Below are 21199 nucleotides of genomic sequence, written 5' to 3' on the forward strand. Positions count from 1 at the left end.
GTCAAGCATTTTTACTTTTCTCTAACAGTTCCGTCGTCTGCTTGATTACAGGAGGCGGTGGGGGATTTGGAGGGAGAGGAGGTGATGACTATGTCGTCCAGGAAGACACTGTCTTTGTTTCCGGAATGACCTCAGCCACATCGGAAGAGGAGATACAACAGCACTTTGGTTCCATCGGAGTCATCAAGGTAAAGCAAGATGATAATTTAATCTAAACCCACTATTTTATAGCTGACTATTTCAAAATGTTTAAGGCCATCTAGTCTCATATGTCCAAAACTAAACTTAGGAGTTTCATAATGTCCAACACTACATTTCATGTGGTAGAAAAATTTCCAAAACCAAATTGTTAAAAAATTGTAGCCTACAATGTCTACGACTTAGCATTTCTTGTCTAAGTGTTACAGCGGCATAGAACAGCCGAGGCTGACTTTAATGTAAAAGGGTGTACCAGTCACAGAAAAGTCACTGATTTTACAAGTGGGTCATGGAAGTCACTGAAAAGTAACGGGGGGTTTTTTTTTTTTAAATAAAATCATAATATTCTTTGAAACTGCAAGAAATTAAGAAACTAAGGTAAAATTAAATTCATAATGCAGAATCAGAGAGCGGAAATATTTTGAAAGCAGGCAACCCGCATAAAATCTCTACGGCACAAAACATTCTATGTCCGACTATAAAGTGTTGGAGTCACTTCAGAGTAGGTAAGTTATAGAGGTATGTGAAGCTGGCAGTGCCCATATTTAATGGTGTTTGGACGCGAGCAGACACTCACATTGAGATGCCGTAGTTCCCAGAGTCGCCACGCGGCGCGCTGGGGGTACCGTTCGGAGGCTGCTGGAACTGTGTGTGTTAGCTGGGGGTGGGATGGGTGGGTGGTAGGGGGGAGTAGGGACGGCCGCACCTTCTGCACCAATGCCACAACCACACCACACCACTCACCAGTCACTAGTCCGTCCCTTGTACCTGAGTGCTCGCAACCATTGACTATATAACACTACTAGATTGAAAGCCCCATGCATTTGGTTTTAGATAAAGATCCAAATTTTACTTTCATTCAAACTATATACCTTTAGGGGCGTTATTTCCTGAGATATGCTAAGTTATATGAGCGCGTGATCGAAGAGCGTGCTGCGAGTCGAGTCAGTTGCCAAAGTATTAATCACACATTGCCATCCAACAAATAATGTAGTTTCATGAACATAGTATCAGTGATGTTTTTATTCCTGTATTTATATTTTTATGTGAAAAATTGTTGTTCTGTTGACTTTAGTGTGTTTTCCCCCGTTTGAATATGGGTTATTTCGTAATAGTTCACAGAGAATATATAATATTGTCTCCTCTGTGAATAGGGCTAACGTTGCCAAATTGCATTAAAAAGTATTGCAAATCGTTGTTGATTAGTTAAAACCAAAGTTTGCAAATAGTGGTTTAAATAATAAATGATGTTTAACGCAGAGGAACGTATTTAACGTAATATATATAATAAAATGTAGGCCTACTTTGTTAAAAAGTAGGTAAGTTAGTGATTAAGCATTGTATTTATAATAAGGTTAAAATATAAAATTGTTTCACTCTTGTAATACCATGATAAAAAAATGTGATATTCCAGTTTAATTCGACAGCTAGGATCCTATTTCACTGGGGTTCATCTGTAACTACCATTACCAATAAATTTTACTTAGTAAATGGTGACTTACAAGAGGACGTTGTCAGAAGATATCTAACGATACGAACGTATATCAAAATCAAACAAATCAACAGAAGGCTAAGACAATGCAATTTTGCTAGTGGTGAAAAAAAAAAATTATAAAGAAACTGAAAAAAGTTTAGAAAAATCCAGAGGTGACGAAATGTTTAATTTTTTAGTTGTTTACTTTCAGGTCGTAAATATTTTTATAAGAGTGCAAAATGTAATGAACTATGTTTTTGGTTAAGGAAATGTTATTAATTTCTGATCCTAAAAATTTTATGGCAACTGTGTTATCAAAGAGAGTTAATTTGTATATAAATGAAGATGTTGCAACGCATTTTAATGTACAACTTATTATATCTGTCACATGTTAATATTACATATTTAATTTAAAATGTAAAATACAAAGTATATCCTTATAACATGTAGCTACAGTCTGGCTACAGTGTTTTGGATAATAAATGCGTGGCCTTATTATCCAATAAACGGTGTCATCGGCTGAGCGCGCGCTCCGTTGCCGCTTAATATAATTCATCATAGCTAAAAAAGTAAATTTTTTATCGAAATCCAACCGATACTACAGTTAAATTAGAACCTTTCCCTAAAACTTTCCCGCAGGTCTTATAAACCTGACCAAATAATACGTGATTTGGTAGCCGACTAACTTTTTTGTGTTAGTATGAAAAGGTTTGAAGTTTGATCGGTGGTTGAATGGTTTTTATTTCAAATAAATTAATAAAATTTACATCATAAGCATCCCATGTTAATAGTCCAAGACTATGCAAAGTTTCAGGAATTTTTATCGGTTCTTACTATTAAAAATTACAATTTTATTAGAGCGGCGTCACTGCTCGATATGGTCGCGAGGCATGTTTGCCCCCAAGGTGACGTCACGATACCCCTCCCCCGCACCGCCCGCAGCCGGCTACGATGCGCAGTAGCACACCTTATTTACTTCCACCATGTGTAATACAGCCAAAAACATCATTGTGTGGTGAAAAGGACTATTACGTACTTAATAAAAAATCATCTTTCGGGTAAATTTCGAGAAAATCTGATTTTCCGTTATTTTATGGTAAATAATCATCATTAAAATCACAATAAAAAAATATAAAATAAACATGTCTGGAAATACCCTGAGCCTACACATAACAATATTCATCAAAATCGGACTACATGTGTGGTCTGTGGCTCTGTACACATAAAGACACACATCAGACATCACTTCGAATACTGTACTACTTTTTTGGGTTCAGGGGGGGACACAAAACTTTGACGAAAACAATGCTTTCTCCATACACTACATATACGGGGAAGAAATTAAAAATGTAAATTTTCTAAATACATAAAAAAAACAACAATTAAATATGATTTAATTAAAATACAACTTACCTGGATGCCACAAGACGATCAAAAATTTCCTCGCTAGTTTCTTCGGAGAGATTTGAACTATTGTTAGTAGTGTTTACATCCTCACCCTCGCGTTTCCGTTCATGGATTCTTCTAAGCACTTTCGAGCGTTTACTGCAATTACGTGGTATTTACGATGCGGTTCCCATCGCACCTTTACAATACTAACAATAACCACAAACAAGAGAAACAACATTTTATTTCCTTAGTCAATGCTATAACACAATCACAAAATATAACTACAAAATACAAAACACGTGACAGGTTGGCAGCAGGTAGCTGAGAGCAGGTAGAGCGCGCGGGAACCAGGGTAGGCGCGGCCGGTGCAGGGGATGAGGAGGGAGGGGCGTGCGCCCGCGCGCCGTGAGTGCGCGTATGAGCACTGTACACACTCACATCGTACGCCACGCTGGTTTAACGTGATTTCTGTTTTCTTTCCAGTTTCAAAACGCTTAAGAATTTTCCATTGGAGTATTTTTTTATACATTCTGTACATCATTGGCTTTCTTCTGATATGTGTCTTGTCTCGATTCATTTAAAAATAAACCAGTTATCGAGTTTACAAAAAAAGGTACTTTTATTTATAAACGATATGGGAAATAAAATGTTTTAGCTTGTAAAGATATATTTTTTGGAATTTTTAAGACTAGTTTGGTGAATATAGTCGAAACCATTTTTGAGCTGGAAAGCAAACGGAGTTAGCACTTCAAAGCTTCATAACTCTCTTATTAGGCCAATTTCAGGTGACATTTTTTCTTACCCTTATAAATGACCTTAACAATTATACTTTATAAAAAAAAAAAAAATAATTTTTATTTTTGATTGAATAAACCCTTATAGGGAATAAACTTCAAAATAACGTAAATCGTTTGTTTATTGTTTGTTTGGGTTTGTTTAGCTATTTTTGACGTTTGTTTGGCCTTAGTTTCTTTTAAAAACGAAAAATAAAGTGGGCGCTGCTAGCTTCACACCAGCAGCGCCCATTTGACGTTTTGAGCTAAAAACCATTGAGATCGATTGTTTGTCGTTTGTTTAGGTTTGTTTAGCTATTTTCCTCGTTTGTTTGGCCTTAGTTGCTTTAGAATTAGGAAAAAAGTGGTCACTGCTAGTGTGAAGTTAGCAGCGCCCATTCGTCGTTTTGAGCTAAAAACCATTGAAATTGATTGTTTATCGTTTGTTTAGCTATTTTCGTCGTTTGTTTGGCCTTAGTTGCTTTAGAATTAAGAAAAAAAGTGGTCGCTGCTAGTGTGAAGCTAGCAGCGCCCATTGGTCGTTTTGAGCTAAAAACCATTGAAATCGATTGTTTATCGTTTGTTTAGGTTTGTTTAGCTATTTTCGTCGTTTGTTTGGCCTTAGTTGCTTTAGAATTAGGAAAAAAGTGGTCGCTGCTAGTGTGAAGCTAGCAGGGCCCATTCGTCGTTTTTAAGCTAAAAACTATTAAAATCGATTCTTTATCTTTTTTTTAGGTTTGTTTAGCTATTTTCGTCGTTTGTTTGGCCATAGTTGCTTAAGAATTAGAAAAAAATGGGCACTGCTGGTGTGATAATAGCAGCGCCCATTGGTCATTTTGAGTTAAAAACCATTGAAATCGATAGTTTATCGTTTGTTTAGGTTTGTTTCACTATTTTTGTCGTTTGTTTGGCCTTAGTTGCTTTTAAATGTTCTAGTTACATTGTTCAGGGTGTCTAGTAGTCGGGAAAATCGGGAAAATCGGGAATTAGTATTGAATTTCAAAATGGACTTGAAAAGTCGGGATTTAGTCTTAAATTTGATTTCAAAGTCGGGAATTTTTATGATTTTGCCGCGATCGTCGTCTTCCGTTTACGTAACCGCGAAAGCCAATGATGATTGTCCTCACGGCCTCGGGAAATGTTCATGATTTTGCCGATTGTGTCGATAGTGGACGACGACGATGACGTTTCCGAAACCACGGGAGACGATGATGACCTTTCCGTGACCGCAGCAGACGACGGTGAAGTTTCCGTGACCGCGGGAGACGACGATGATGTCTACACGGCCGCGGGAAATGTTCATGATTTTGCCGCGATCCCGGACGACGACGATGACGTTTCCGTGACCGCGGGAGACGACGATGATGTCTACACGGCCGCGGGAAATGTTCATGATTTTGCCGCGATATTGGACGACGACGATGACGTTTCCGAAACCACGGGAGACGACGATGGCCTTTCCGTGACCGCTGGGGACGACGATAACGTTACCGTGACCGCGGGAGACGACGATAAAGTTTCCGTGACCACGAGAGACGACGATGACGCTTCCGTGACCGCGGGAGATGACGATGACATTTCCGTGACCCCAGGAGACGACGATGATATCTGCTCGGCCGCGGGAAATGTTCATGATTTTGTCGCGATCGCCGCCGACGACGATGACGTTTCCGTGACCGCGGGAGATGACGATAAAGTTTCCGTGACCACGACGATGATGTCTACACGGCCACGGGAAATGTTCATGATTTTGCCGTGATCGCGGACGTCGACGATAACGTTTCCGTGACCGCGGGAGATGACGATGACGTTTCCGTGACCGTGGGAGATGACGATGGCGTTTCCGTGACCGCGGGAGATGGCGATGGCGTTTCCGTGATCGCGGGAGATGACGATGGCGTTTCCGTGACCGCGGGAGATGACGATGGCGTTTCCGTGACCGCGGGTCTACACGGCCGCGGGAAATGTTCATGATTTTTCCGTGATCGCGGACGACGACGATAACGTTTCCGTGACCGCGGGAGATGACGATGAAGTTTCCGTGACCGTGGGAGACGACGATGATGTCTACATGGCCACGGGAAGTTTTCATGATTTTGTCGCGATCGCGGACGACGACGATGACGTTTCCGTGATCGCGGGAGATGACGATGGCATTTCCGTGACCGCGGGAGATGACGATGGCGTTTCCGTGACCGCGGGTCTACACGGCCGCGGGAAATGTTCATGATTTTGCCGTGATCGCGGACGACGACGATGACGTTTCCGTGACCGCGGGAGATGACGATGGCGTTTCCGTGACCGTGGGTCTACACGACCGCGGGAAATGTTCATGATTTTGCCGTGATCGCGGACGACGACGATAACGTTTCCGTGACCGCGGGAGATGACGATGAAGTTTCCGTGACCACGAGAGACGACGATGGCGTTTCCGTGACCGCGGGAGATGACGATGGCGTTTCCGTGATCGCGGGAGATGACGATGGCGTTTCCGTGACCGCGGGAGATGACGATGGCGTTTCCGTGACCGCGGGTCTACACGGCCGCGGGAAATGTTAATGATTTTTCCGTGATCGCGGACGACGACGATAACGTTTCCGTGACCGCGGGAGATGACGATGATGTCTACATGGCCACGGGAAGTTTTCATGATTTTGTCGCGATCGCGGACGACGACGATGACGTTTCCGTGATCGCGGGAGATGACGATGGCGTTTCCGTGACCGCGGGTCTACACGGCCGCGGGAAATGTTCATGATTTTGCCGTGATCGCGGACGACGACGATGACGTTTCCGTGACCGCGGGAGATGACGATGAAGTTTCCGTGACCGCGGGAGACGACGATGATGTATACACGGCCGCGGGAAATGTTCATGATTTAGCCGTGATCGTGGACGACGACGATCACGTTTCTGTAACCGCTGCAGTCAATGATGATGTCTAAACGTACGGTATGCGGAAGATTTCATGATAAAAAAAACCAAATTTGCTATTTGAATTTTTTATTGCTGCATTATTTCTTTACTTGAAACACCACATTATCATAATACTACTTTATGACAAAGACAAAGAGTTGGTGTAGTATTATTTAGAAAATTTGGTTAAGCTATAAAAATTGGTATCGGTATCAAGAATCGAGAATCGATACATTTTGGTATCAACACCCACTAACTGTGGAAAAAACTAGTCTTGAAAAATCTGGAATTAGTCTTGAAAAGTCTGGAATTAGTCTTGAATTTTATAATGGAAATAAACTAGACACCCTGATTGTTATTTATAGATAACAATAAAGTTACGAAGCTATGTTAAGTGTTATCTATATGTATAAAAGAGGATGTTGGTTTTTATATTTGTATATTTGGCATTGATAAACTCAAGACACCGCTGGACCGATAGCCACGAAACTGGAACTGGGTACATACATGTAAAATTTCACGGAATGATGACATTTGGTATAAACGTGTAAACTAGGGGTGTGCGAAGAGTGATTTTCAACCTCGAGCCGAGCCGAGCCGAGCTTTTTAAAATATTTTCGAGCTCGAGCTTTTTCGAGCCGAGCTTTTCCTAGCGTCACCTTATAATAATAATAATAATAATAAATCTTTATTGTCGTTTGGTGATATAAACATTACAATAGACAAGGTCAACATGTTTTGTTACATATGTTAAATAAAATATTAAATATTCTACAGAAAATGTTAAAATAAAGTTAAAAGAATCTTAAAAGGATAAAGCATCAGTAATAATAAAAACTTTAAAATTAACAGGGAAAAGACCATAACAAGAACAAAGAATCATCAAGACTGCTTGGCCTCACATTTAAGCGTTAAAAAATATTCATTCTGCAAAAACTCATCAACTGAATAAAAAGCACGACTTGTAAGCCAATCTGATAATTTTGACCTATACAAATTAATACTTTCCTGATTTCTAAAATGTATTGGAAGTTTATTAAATAGTTTTATTTGCAAATATTTATAACTTTTGATAAATTTTGATAGCCTGGCTTGAGGAATATATAAATCTTTTGATTGTCTGGTGATATAACCATGGATTGAGTTGCAAGGAACAAATTTATTCAGATTATCTTTAACGGAAACTAAATTGTAAAAAATGAAAATATTAGAGTGTGTCATGATTTTATTTTCAGCAAAAAATGTTTTGCAACTAACCCTATCTGGAATTTCAAACATAATTCTGAATTCTGAACATTATCAAAAAAATAAATTATTAAACATTTTTCTTCAAAAAGTGCATAATAATAATAATGTTCAGTCAATTTTTAAATAAACACAATATTATCTTAATAAGTCTAAAAACATTGAGAATTGTCAAGACATCAAATAGTAGATAATCACGATAAGAACTGAACTGAACTAAATTAAGATGCAAGAAATAAAAGGATATGATTGAAGGCCTGACGAGATATGCAGTGCAGACTGCAGAAATAAATAAATATAAAAACACGTGATTATTCTTGTTGTTTTCCATGCACAAAATATTTTTGTTTTATGAATCGTATTAATCAAAAAAGAACATGATTGGTTTGGATCCAAAAAGGTGAAGAGACAAAGTAAAAAGTAAAATTATATATTAAAAATATAATTGACATATAGAGGAAATAGACCAAAACACTAAAATTAATAGAATAACACACAAAGTAAACAAGAAATGAAATAATGAACACGATGATTTAACACTGTCACTAAATTCTGTTATCTAGAAGGGTCGGTGAACTAATCAATAAATAGCCAAAACCAGTTTCCTCCCCCATTTCTCTCTCAGTCTCACCACCACCCCTCCCCCCCCTGAGCCGGGAGGCCCAGCACTTTGTCCTTGAAACACCCTAGCCTCTTAAACAATAAACCCTTACACCCGCGTTGCTGTTTTGACAACAGAGTTATGAATGCATTCACTATTTTTCATTTTCCAGGATTAACTATCAATTATTATTATTTGCAAGTTACAAATAGGAAACTACATCACATTATGGTATTCAATGACCCATGTATTATCAAAAATTAATAATCCATTACTTATTTTGATAATAAAAAGCATTCATTACAGCACGCACCACTTATTGATATTTAAATAATCATCAAAGTAACTGTTACTTTATACAAAATAAAATAGATACAAAATTGTGTGGCCAGTCAAACTTTATAAACAAACATTTTATTCTATAAAATACAGATGGTAAATAGGGGTTGGTTTAAAGGAAATAAAATACAAAACAGATAATTAATTATTTTGATAAACATTAGAAAGCATGGTGTCTACTCTCCGGGAAATTCGGGAAAACCGGGAAACCTCCGGGAATTTTATCTTACCTTGAAATGTCCTGGAAAACTCCAGGAATCCACCCAAACCTCCGGGAATCCGGAGCCCAGTCATCGGAATCGTCGCCTAACCGAAACACTACCGCTTTTGTTGCCACGATCGCGGGAAACGATTATCGGTGTTGCCGAAACCGCAAGATATGCTCACGGGTATTGCCGCGATCGCGAGTGACGATTATCGGTGTCGCTGAAACCACGAGATATGCCTACGGGTGTTGCCGCGATCGCGGAACACGATTGTCGATGTTGCTAAAACCGCAAGATATGCTCACGGGTATTGCCGCGATTGCGGGAGACGATTATCGGTGTCGCCGAAACCACGTGAGATGCCTACGGGTGTTGCCGCGATCGCGGGAAACGATTATCGGTGTTGCTAAAACCGCAAGATATGCTCACGGGTATTGCCGCGATCGCCAGAGACGATTATCGGTGTCGCCGAAACCACGTGAGATGCCTACGGGTATTGCCGCGATCGCGAGAGACGATTATCGGTGTCGCCGAAACCACGTGAGATGCCTACGGGTGTTGCCGCGATCGCGGGAAACGATTATCGGTGTTGCTAAACCCGCATGATATGCTCACGGGTATTTCCGCGATCGCGGGAGACGATTATCGGTGTCGCCGAAACCACGTGAGATGCCTACGGGTGTTGCTGCGATCGCGGGAAACGATTATCGGTGTTGCTAAAACCGCAAGATATGCTCACGGGTATTGCCGCGATCGCGGGAGACGATTATCGGTGTCGCCGAAACCACGTGAGATGCCTACGGGCGTTGCCGCGATATGCGCACGGGTATTGCCGCGATCGCGGGAGACGATTATCGGTGTTGCTAAAGCCGCAAGATATGCTCACGGGTAGGGGTGTGCGATGCATCGAAAATGCATCGAAATTTCGATTCGATTCGATTCGATGCATCGAATCGCGATTCGATTCAGTGGTGGTCAAAAAACGATTCGATTCACGAGGGAGTCAGTATCCATATACAAAAAACGCCTGCAGAAAGTCAATGCAATACCCGTAATACAGGAGCGCGTTGCTGTTGCGTTTCCTTTACGAAGGCGTTCTTATTTAATACATTCTTTGCATTAAATATAGCTTTAATTGTTTTATATTTTTTTGTTTTGACATTGCAAATGATTAGAGGTTTTGTTTTTTGTCTTGATGTAAGCAGTGTGTGAAATATTTTACTACTGTGAACCTAGCCAAAACAAGGTAGGTTACTCCAAAATCATTTTAAAAATAAGTCTGAAAAATTGTTACTTAATACTTAACTAGTAAGATCAATCAGGGTGTCTACCAACCGGGAAATCCGGGAAAACCGGGAATTGTACTTAATTTTTTACTGGCCATGAAATGTACGGGAATTGTCCTTAAATGCCAGACTATGTCCTTAAATTTTTAATGCGTCATAATTTTATCGATCGCTAGTTGGTTAGGAGCACATAAAAGGTTTATCAGATGTTTGTTTACATTTTCATAATTTATTACTAGAGTAATTATGCAATAAAAACCCCATTAGCAGTCTCAAACCCATTAATATTTTATCACGACAATCAAGTGTCAAGTCAAGTAGGCTACTTCCAAGAATTGTTGACTCAGTAGTAGTTTAGCTCATAAAAGTTGTATCACTTTTATTCCTTTACAACGTATTTATTTATTACTAGGGTAATCATTATTAGATCCCAAACATATTTTATCATGGAAATAATAGTTTTATAATGGTTGTTAAATTTCACTTCTTACTTGTACTTCAATTTGCCGCTGGCCATTGCCTAGTGCCATAAAACTGTTTATGGTTTTATATAAACCATGTAACTAATCTACAGTCTTATTTTGTAAGTTAAACCCTTTTTTATGGATATTTTATCTTTCAATTGACAAAACCAAAAGCATTGTTGTTTGCATTAAATTTTTATCACTACGTAGGCCTACTTGGTTTCAAATTATGTCATTGCATTTTCTGTATCTTTGTACATTGTTGGCGGTCAGGTTTCAATTTTTTTTATTTCCCATATTTATTTATTGCGTTGTATGCTTTAAGCAATCTAAATCTTATGAACTAGAATGATGATATTGTAGTGACTTTGCTGATATTATAACCTCATTGTTTGTTACTCAGTTTATATAGGCCCTCCTAAATAATTAGGCCTAGGCCTGGGTATTTTGATTCTTTGAAAGTGCTGTAAAATATACTAAGAAAATTTAATTGAGCCTAAGATAAACTAATGATTGCTATGTGTCAATATTAACTTTGCAGATGAAAAGACAATAATCTTACTCTGTGCTTACTGGTAGCCGCTTACCATACCGATTTTGTACCTAGAACCGAGTTACAATACGGTATATTCATTATGCATTAAAGATTTTTTTTCCAAAAGTAGTCGAGAACCTAATGTTGTGCCAGGGCGAATAATGCCAAATTAATCCGCCTGGATCGGATAAGCTATGTTATGATGTTTCCGTGACCGATGGAGATATTTAGGATTTTTTCGCTATTGCAGGAGACAATGATTGCGTTTTTCTGTTACACTATAAAAGCTGTACCTAAAGTATATGTTTGTTTACTTTCAATAAGTTTCTATTTTGAAATTTAATTCTTGTCTATTATTATTTACTTTTCTCTCTGGAACAACTACAATGAAGAACAAGATTAATACAGTTTGAGAAATCAGGAATATTATTCTGTAATCACACCGACAAAGGTCCTTAAATGTACGGGAATTGTCCATGAATTTTTTATCCAGAATGTAGTAGACACCCTGTCAATGTTATAGACTGATACATTTGGTATTTTTGTTAGGTGTCTGTCGGTCCCCGACAATTTTTGTTGGGGCAAAAGAAAAAAAAGAATAATTTATTTCCAAAGAAACACTCTTATATTATTATATCTATTACAGAGGAATTAAAATGTTCAAATGAGAATTAAAAATAAAGTTGGCTCACGACCTTTAAGAATAAAGACACAACAGAGCAATTGCCGCACTGCCACTAGCCAGAGCCAGGTCTAGTCGTCTACTGATAAGAGTAACAAGACAAAAGCCGTGACGCAACACTAACAGTGCAAAGAAAACAGAGTCAAAAGAATAGAAAGACTATTTATCCAGACATATTAGTATAATCATTTATTGTTCATTCAATACCTAATTAAAAATATATTTTAGTATTTTACATAATAAATTATAAACAAAAGAAATATCTGATATAGTGAACAGATCTGTATCTTGGTTAAATAGTGTTAAAAAAATATATTTCTAAGATCCAATACAATATTTACAACTCACAAATTACATTGAATTAATTTCTTTGAAAATAATCTCTAACAGTTTTGTGTTTTTGAATAAAGAAATATATTTCTTTGTCTCTACTTCCTTGTTTCATCACTTGCATTTTGTCAGCAATTGAAGCAACTGTGTAGCAACCGGGTGGTGTAAGAGGGGAGGGGGAGGGTCTATGACCTTGAATTCACACATCGTTGCCCGGGCCTGGCTGGTGAGACTGATTCATTGTTTTTGTTGACATACTACTACCCTTCCTTAAGAGAAAAAGGCCCTGCTGTTCCAAAAACATTGAGGGTAGTTTAAAAACATCGACCTGTGTTGCCAAGGGCACTAGAAGATAGCATTTAACTTTCTTGTCTCTTGATTTAATATTATTTTAATCTTCTATATATTATTTAAGAGTTACTTTTCGGGTACCTAATTAGTTGTGATATTGTTTAGCTTCATTTTATGGATTTTTAATTCTTTTCATTCATTAGCTATCAAAATCAGTTGTTTTAGGATTTTAATCTCTTGCAGTACCGGTAGGTCTATACTACTGTATGACATTATATGCATTTTTTAGTCCTTATTAATTATACCATAAACAATGTTTGTATGTTATTTACTGTTTTTGAGTTTTATAGGAAATTAGTTTACACAATATCTTTTCTTCAATGAGTTCTCCACTTGACATGTTGCTTCTAGCCTATTACTATTTTAGGCCCTATAAAAATAATGCCTATGTAAAGCTGTAGGCCTACTGATGCCAATAATAATTCTTTATTTATGATGATGTAACAAATAATGTAAGTGTGAGGTTATTATACTAAGGAGGTTAGGAGGCAGGGAATGAATGATACATGTTGCATGGTGGAAACATATTATTTTTATTTTCTTCTTGCTTGCAGTCCTGAAGCCGGTCCACAGGCCCTAAACTTGTGATATGTAAATTTATTTCTTAATGGTCTTTTTATATTAAGTTCCATTCAAATTTGTTGTAATTTAGCTACCGGTACCTATTTAGTTATTTAAACAGTTATTAAAATGAGAATGAGTGTCTTGATAAAAAAAATATTTTCTTCTTTCTTGCAGTTGAGCCAATTCCAAGTAAAAATTATGAAATAGGCAAGTAAAGCAGCTCACTGGTATTTCCAGCAGTTATTCTAATACATATGATTGAAAATAAATATTTTTTCACCTAAAATTCATATGTAAGTATGAATAGGCCTAATACCACATCAACAAAAATTTGTATTACACAAATGTGATAAATTTTAATTATTGTTAATCCACTCAATTGACAATTATGAATAGAAAAATACCGTATTGCTTCGAATCGAGTTGCATCGAATCGAATCGAAAATCTTTTGAATCGAATCGTTGCTTCGAATCGAAAATTTTTTGCTGCTTCGCACACCCCTACTCACGGGTATTGCCGCGATCGCGGGAGACGATTATCGGTGTTGCCGAAACCGCAAGATATGCTCACGGGTATTGCCGCGATCGCGAGAGACGATTATCGGTGTCGCCGAAACCACGTGAGATGCCTACGGGTGTTGCCGCGAACGCGGGAAACGATTATCGGTGTTGCTAAAACCGCAAGATATGCTCACGGGTATTGCCGCGATCGCGGGAGACGATTATCGGTGTCGCCGAAACCACGTGAGATGCCTACGGGCGTTGCCGCGATATGCGCACGGGTATTGCCGCGATCGCGGGAGACGATTATCGGTGTTGCTAAAGCTGCAAGATATGCTCACGGGTATTGCCGCGATCGCGGGAGACGATTATCGGTGTTGCCGAAACCGCAAGATATGCTCACGGGTATTGCCGCGATCGCGAGAGACGATTATCGGTGTCGCCGAAACCACGTGAGATGCCTACGGGTGTTGCCGCGAACGCGGGAAACGATTATCGGTGTTGCTAAAACCGCAAGATATGCTCACGGGTATTGCCGCGATCGCGGGAGACGATTATCGGTGTTGCCGAAACCGCAAGATATGCTCACGGGTATTGCCGCGATCGCGGGAGACGATTATCGGTGTTGCCGAAACCGCAAGATATGCTCACGGGTATTGCCGCGATCGCGAGAGACGATTATCGGTGTCGCCGAAACCACGTGAGATGCCTACGGGCGTTGCCGCGATATGCGCACAGGTATTGCCGCGATCGCGGGAGACGATTATCGGTGTTGCTAAAGCCGCAAGATATGCTCACGGGTATTGCCGCGATCGCGGGAGACGATTATCGGTGTCGCCGAAACCACGTGAGATGCCTACGGGCGTTGCCGCGATCGCGGGAAACGATCATCGGTGTTGCTAAAACCGCAAGATATGCTCACGGGTATTGCCGCGATCGCGGGAGACGATTATCGGTGTTGCCGAAACCGCAAGATATGCTCACGAGTATTGCCGCAATCGCGAGAGAACCGTGAGATGCCTACGGGTGTTGCCGCGATCGCGGGAAACGATTATCGGTGTTGCTAAAGCCGCAAGATATGCTCACGGGTATTGCCGCGATCGCGGGAGACGATTATCGGTGTTGCCGAAACCGCAAGATATGCTCACGAGTATTGCCGCAATCGCGAGAGAACCGTGAGATGCCTACGGGTGTTGCCGCGATCGCGGGAAACGATTATCGGTGTTGCTAAAACCGCAAGATATGCTCAACACGGGTATTGCCGCGATCGCGAGAGACGATTATCGGTGTCGCCGAAACCACGAGATATGCCCACGGGTGTTGCCGCGATCACGGGAGACGATTATCGGTGTCGCCGAACCCGCGAGATTTCCTCACGGCTATTGCCGCGATCGCGGTAGGCGATTATCGGTGTTGCCGAAACCGCAAGATATGCCTACGGGAATTGCCGCGATCGCGAGAGACGGTTATCGGTGTCGCCCAAACCGCAAAATATGAATACGGGTGTTGCCGTGATCGTTGACGGTGTGACGTTTTGTCGCTGATGTTGAAGATACTGCAAGATATGCTCACTGATATTCCCACAATCGCGGGAGATGATAACTGGTGTCGCCTTACCTACCAGTTATACTGTTTTATTATGTTGTATAAAATATTATTCTTTGGAAATGTTTTGTTTCAAATAATAATAATCATTATTAATAATAATAATAGCCTAATAATAATCATTTTCATTTATTAGCTGGTTGCGATTAGTTAAACGGGTTCCGATAGTAGCTCCTTAAAATTCAGGAATTTGTCTTGAATTCTCCTGGAAAACTCCTTGAATTTTTCAAACCAGGTTTAGTAGACACCATGGAAAGGTTATGGGATTGATTTAACTAAAATAACCGCAGGGAAACTTATAAGTAGAAAAGTCGTCACTGTTCAATCAGTACATTGTTAAGAGAGCAGAGAGAGAAAGAGAGATAGCAGATAGGGGCGTTTGATAAGGAATCTGAAAAAGTAAACAAACAAGGAACAACGACACGACATGACGATTGATACTTGTTTACAGCCTTATTGTGTCGCCCACTACATTTGCACACGTGACTACTTTTTGTTTCTTCCTTATCTTTCATCCGTCCCAAAATAGAATTCCTGAAATTGTTTGTTGGTATAATCTCCCCTCCCACTCAAGGCGCAGTGCTCAGTGCGCACTGTAGGTTGTCACGGCAACCGTGTGTCGTCATAGCGACTTAGCCAATCACGCACTCGCACTGCGTTGTATATTACGATACGAATAGTTGTGTTAGAAAGACATCGCGATAGGTGGTAGTTTGTCTCTTTACTATCTCCTCAAAATTACGATCGATAATCATTGCGTCTTGACTGAGCTGAGGTTCGTGCTTATCAAACCTTGAATGCTTGAACAACGTAGAATTGTGATAACATTGTTTCCAATTACGACCCAAATTAAGTGTTTTTTTTTTAGTTTTGACTTAGTATTAAAAGCTTGGCTCGAACTTCGAGCTTTTTCAAAATGCCTCGAGCCGAGCCGAATAATGAAAAGCTCGACCAAAAAGCTCGAAGGTTCGAGTACTCGCACACCCCTAGTGTAAACCTACATTTATTTGTAACTATGTAAACCTGAATTTCTACCAAAGATGACAAATTTAACATCGGTGAGATAGGCTAAAGAAAACCCAAAACGATCAACATAATAAAAAAAGAACAAAACACTAAATACTGTGATGATGAGCAATGTATATTTATTAAGCAATGTATATTTATTAAATTCAGTCTAAGGGAACAATAATAAGTCAAAATAAATCTTTTATTAATTTTCAAAATTTATTGAAAGTTGTAAAAACATTTTATCTGTTGACACGCGCTCGTCTCGAGGAAGTGTACTTCCTGTGACGATGTCCCCCACTGTCCTGCAAACCCACAACCAATGAGAGCTTTCCTTTTCAAGGATACTCCATATATGGTAAATACAATTAATAAGTAACAGTAGAGGGGATAACTGTCACAGAACTCTTTTTATAATTTTTAGACAATCATTCCATCATCAACTTTCGAACTAGTAAGTAATTCCTCCCCCCTCTAGTCTCTCTCTCACTTTCTGGTTCACTTAGGTATTCTCTATCATGTAGTATTTCTATGTTAGTATTTAAGATTCTGGAAATTAAATAATAATTAATCCTTTTAGAGATGAACTTGCGTATCTAATTTAAGCATATGAACTTACTTGAGTGTAAATTTCTTGATTCAATTTAAAATGTAAAATTAAACTTGTGTGAAACTTTAACGTTTTATTTCTTCTTTGGTTTTATCCTATTAACTTAGTTAACCATGCTGGTCAGGCATAACAATTGGTGTCAGAAGTGGTGGATTAGTATTTGATTTCCAGATATCAAAGCAGTATTATTAAGCAATGTTCTTTGGTCTTTTATATTAAATTAAGTATTATGATTGTCAATGAGTGTTAGTCAGTCTGTATCGAGAAATTTGTTAAGAACAGGGGTTCCCCCTACACTCTTGGTGCATTTAGAGTCAGTTCAAAGGGAGTATTTTTATAAGTACATTGGACAGGACGTAAAAATTGACCTTTGGGTGGGAGTAAAATTACCTTCGGGATTTTATTATTGGGTGTTAACTTTGGATGGTATAATTGCTAATAGCCGTTGGGTAAGATCAAGCTTTGGTTGTACCCGTAAAAAGGTAGATGTAAGGAAAATTTCTGGAAAGGTGTTGATAAGATCCAAGGCTGATTCGGTTTGGTCATATTGTAAGGGTAATGCCGCGTGGGTTGCCCAGGTTTACAGGCGACGGGTAGTAAGTTGCTAAGCTGGGGAACAAAAGCTCAAAAAGTGAATCAAAAACTTTTATGGAAAAGAGGTCGTTTGGTCGGCCGCCGAATTCGGGGTTAGGAACAACGAGCGTAACCGAGATTAAATCAGAACTTTTTACAAAGATCGGAACTAGATCGGCTGTTATTACGGCACACTACGAGCATATCCAGCCGACAGGGAGTAATGCCTCAGGTGGGAATGTAAAGTCCGTTACTTTTTCAGGGCTTGATTTTGAATCTAAAGACGAAGTGATATATGACGTGCCGAAGCAAATAACAAAATTGTAGTCAATGTCGGACAACTTCCTGGACGAATTTCTCGGCATAGTACAAGAGGTAGAGTCGACACCTTTTGAGAATTTGCCTAATGTAAGTGACGTTATTTCTAGGGTAGTTGCGGAACTAGTATCTGAGGAGGATTTACTCCAAATAGCATCCCTTTTGGGGGACATAGACTTGGATTGTCTTAGGGTTTATTTGTATGAAGATGTTCTAATGTTAGTTACTGGCATTCCGGGATTCTGGGAAATAATACGGGAATACGTAAAGACGATTTTAATATTTGAACGTTTTCTAGGATTATAATCTGCATGACGGTGATAAGGATTTAATGGGTTCATGGGTTTCTGAGTTTTGGGTAGCTCTTGCCATTATTCATATTTGCATATTTTTGTTAATTTTCTTTTGTACAAGATCAAAATAAGAGCTTATTTCAATGTCTGATCCAATCTATTATTTGCCTATTCAAAATCCGGACCTGATTCTAGAAGGTTGTGAGTCCTTACTTCGATCCTTAGTACAACGTATCATCGAAAAATACATAAACGGTGGGCGAACCAATTATACGAATGAAACTAATGTATCACGTGTAAAAGTCACACAGATCGTGATAGATTTCTTAGACTAGTCGTGTCAGATGGGACTGTGTTGTAATCTTGTTTGTTTTGTCGGTGGTCTAGTCATAGCCATTATATTAGTTATCTGGTCTATAGTGGGCTTGGGTTGTTATCGCTGTGCGTTGTCCTGTTATCTCGGAGACCGTATTTTTATCAGTGACGAGACGACTACCAGTGCACCGCGTTACTAAATACTTGTACAGATTAGTATTTTCCGTAAGAGAAAGATGGTACGAACACCCCCGCCGTTACCACTTCCACCAGGAAGGGGCAACAATCAGCAAGCGAATGAGGAGGACAATGCAAACCAATTAGGGCAACCGTTAGCTCAGGCAGCACATCAAGCCGCTGCACCGGCAGTAGCACCACTGGTGCCGGCAAGACTATACGATCTGTCGGTAGCGAACCTTATCGAAGTATTTAGGGGTGATGGAACAGGCCCTACCGTGAAAGAATTTTTCCGTTTGTTTGAGAGCGCGTCCGCCACAGGGCGATGGGCGAAGGAGGATATGGTGAGGATTTTACAGCTTAAAGTTAAGGGTTCTGCCTCCACATTTTTGTCCACATTGTTAGACCGGTATGGGGCCGAGGTTGAGTATGAAGTCCTTAAAAGGGAAATTGTTGAACGGTTTACAGGGAAGCATACCCAACACTATCATTACTCCAACCTTACTAACGCAGTTCAGATGAAAAATGAAAGTGTCGAGGCTTTCGCTGATAGGATTAGGCGGTTGGGCACACTAACTATAACACCGAGGGAGGACATGGCGGAACAGCGTATTGTGAGGGAGGAGGCTGAGAAACGAATGTTGCATGCTTTTCTGCATGGGTTGACTGGGGTTACGGGACAGGTAACTCGTCACAAATTCCCTGAGCGATGGGAAGAAGCGGTCCAATACGCAGTCATGGTGGCCGCGGATGAAAGAAGCCACCCTTCGCGCGACCCGAGACCAGTGTTTTCAACCCTGGCAACATGTTTCAATTGCAAGCAACCAGGTCATATGGCTCGTGACTGTAGGGCTCCCAGACAGGGTAATACTGCTGATGGAGGTAGATATGACAGGAGTACGAACTATGGGCCAGGTCAGAGTTTTCGGGGGCGTGGCCAGTATTCTCATACGGGTCCATCACAAGGACAGGGCGGTAACAGAGGACGAACTTATGGTTCTGTGTCTCACAATGTAGGTAGAGGGCGTGAAGGGGTCAATGAGGGTTTGGTTTCTAGACGTCCGTTATCGGAGGTTGAATGCTTTAATTGCAAAGAAAAAGGGCATTTTGCCAATCGCTGCACTAAGCCGAGAACTAATTCGGAAAACAGGCGCGGTCCGATAGCCTAAAATGGCGTCCAACTGTCGGACCAGCGAACAACGATATAATAGTACCTAGTATCCTCTCCACCACCAGTGGGGACCTGACTGTAGTAGGGGAAATTGATGGTAAAAAGGTAACATTATTAATCGATACTGGGGCTGTGATGTCGTTGTTAAAAGAGGGCGTCAGTACATTACCAATCCTGCCGTGTAACGACATAGCTAAAGGGGTCACAGGGAGTAGTCTAAATATAATAGGAATTCAAAAGATGGTTATTAACATGGGGGATAGGTTCTTTCCAATTGTGTTTAGAGTTTGTAATATGGAGATTCCTTATGGAGGTATTTTAGGATTAGACATTTTAAGACAAATTGGCGCAGTTATAGACCTTAAGAAAGACTGTATCACTTTCGGGGACGAACGGTGTGAAGAGGATGACGTGATGGTGCGGGAGGACGTCGCGAACCCTCCCCTGCCAGATGGAGTCGTGTGGCAAGTGGTAGTACCGGAGAGGTTGAGTTTGGACCCGGAAAGTGAGTTTCAGATTAGGGCCGTATTAAAGCCTTTTGCGAGCAGCCGTGGAGCTGTAATTCCGGACATGGTATATGTTCAGCCGATTGAAAGTGATGTTTCAGGAATACAGGGCGCGCATGTGGTTAGTAAAGTTATAGAGAAACAAGGTGTTAAAGGCAATGTCATGACGTATTGTGTAGCTATACATATGTTGAATTCCAGTAAGGAAGTATTAGCGCTAGAGAAGGGGACGCAAGTGGCCATAGCAACCCCGGTGGAAAACTTGGAGGGTTTTTCAAATATTTGTACAGTTAGGGAGCAGGGATGGAGCAGTGAGCTCATCCTTCCCAGCCGAAATACGAATTACCACGAGGTAGGCGTCGACGCTTCAGCACGGGAGCTCGGTCCGACCTCGCAATGGGCTGTAACCGGACGTATTCAGGAGTCCGTGGATAACTCCGAGATCGAAAGGTCAAATGCTCTAGTTGCAGTTTTAGGTAAGGGTGTAATTGATGTAGACGAACTTATTGAAAGAAAAGTGGCGCATTTGGAAGGGAAGGAAAAAGAGGTAATTAAGTCTGTTTTGTGCGAATTTAAAGATATATTCTATGACGGTAAGAGGGCTCTAGGATGTACTAGCAAAATCGAACACAATATCTATACAGGTGACGCTCCACCAATAAGGAGGCGACCGTATCGACTACCCCATGTACAGAAAGAAATTGTTAGGGAACAAATCCAAGACATGTTAGATAAGGACATAATTGAACCAAGCGATAGTGCTTGGAGT

The 21199-nt window shown here is 40.2% G+C and overlaps 1 protein-coding gene across 1 annotated transcript in view; it reads left to right on the forward strand.

Moving 5' to 3' along the window:
* The window catches only part of LOC128994089 (RNA-binding protein cabeza-like), an 89491-nt gene that overhangs the window by 25153 nt on the left and 43139 nt on the right, over positions 1-21199 (forward strand). Inside the window, exon 6 of the mRNA XM_054418340.1 lies at positions 52-188. Within this exon, the coding sequence (XP_054274315.1) occupies positions 52-188 (137 nt within the window). The remainder of the gene's footprint in view (positions 1-51; positions 189-21199) is intronic.

Source organism: Macrosteles quadrilineatus, unplaced genomic scaffold (genome assembly GCF_028750875.1).
Source record: "Macrosteles quadrilineatus isolate MER2022 unplaced genomic scaffold, UCM_ALF_1.0 Scaffold_1__1_contigs__length_201487025, whole genome shotgun sequence".
Lineage (NCBI taxonomy): Eukaryota > Metazoa > Arthropoda > Insecta > Hemiptera > Cicadellidae > Macrosteles > Macrosteles quadrilineatus.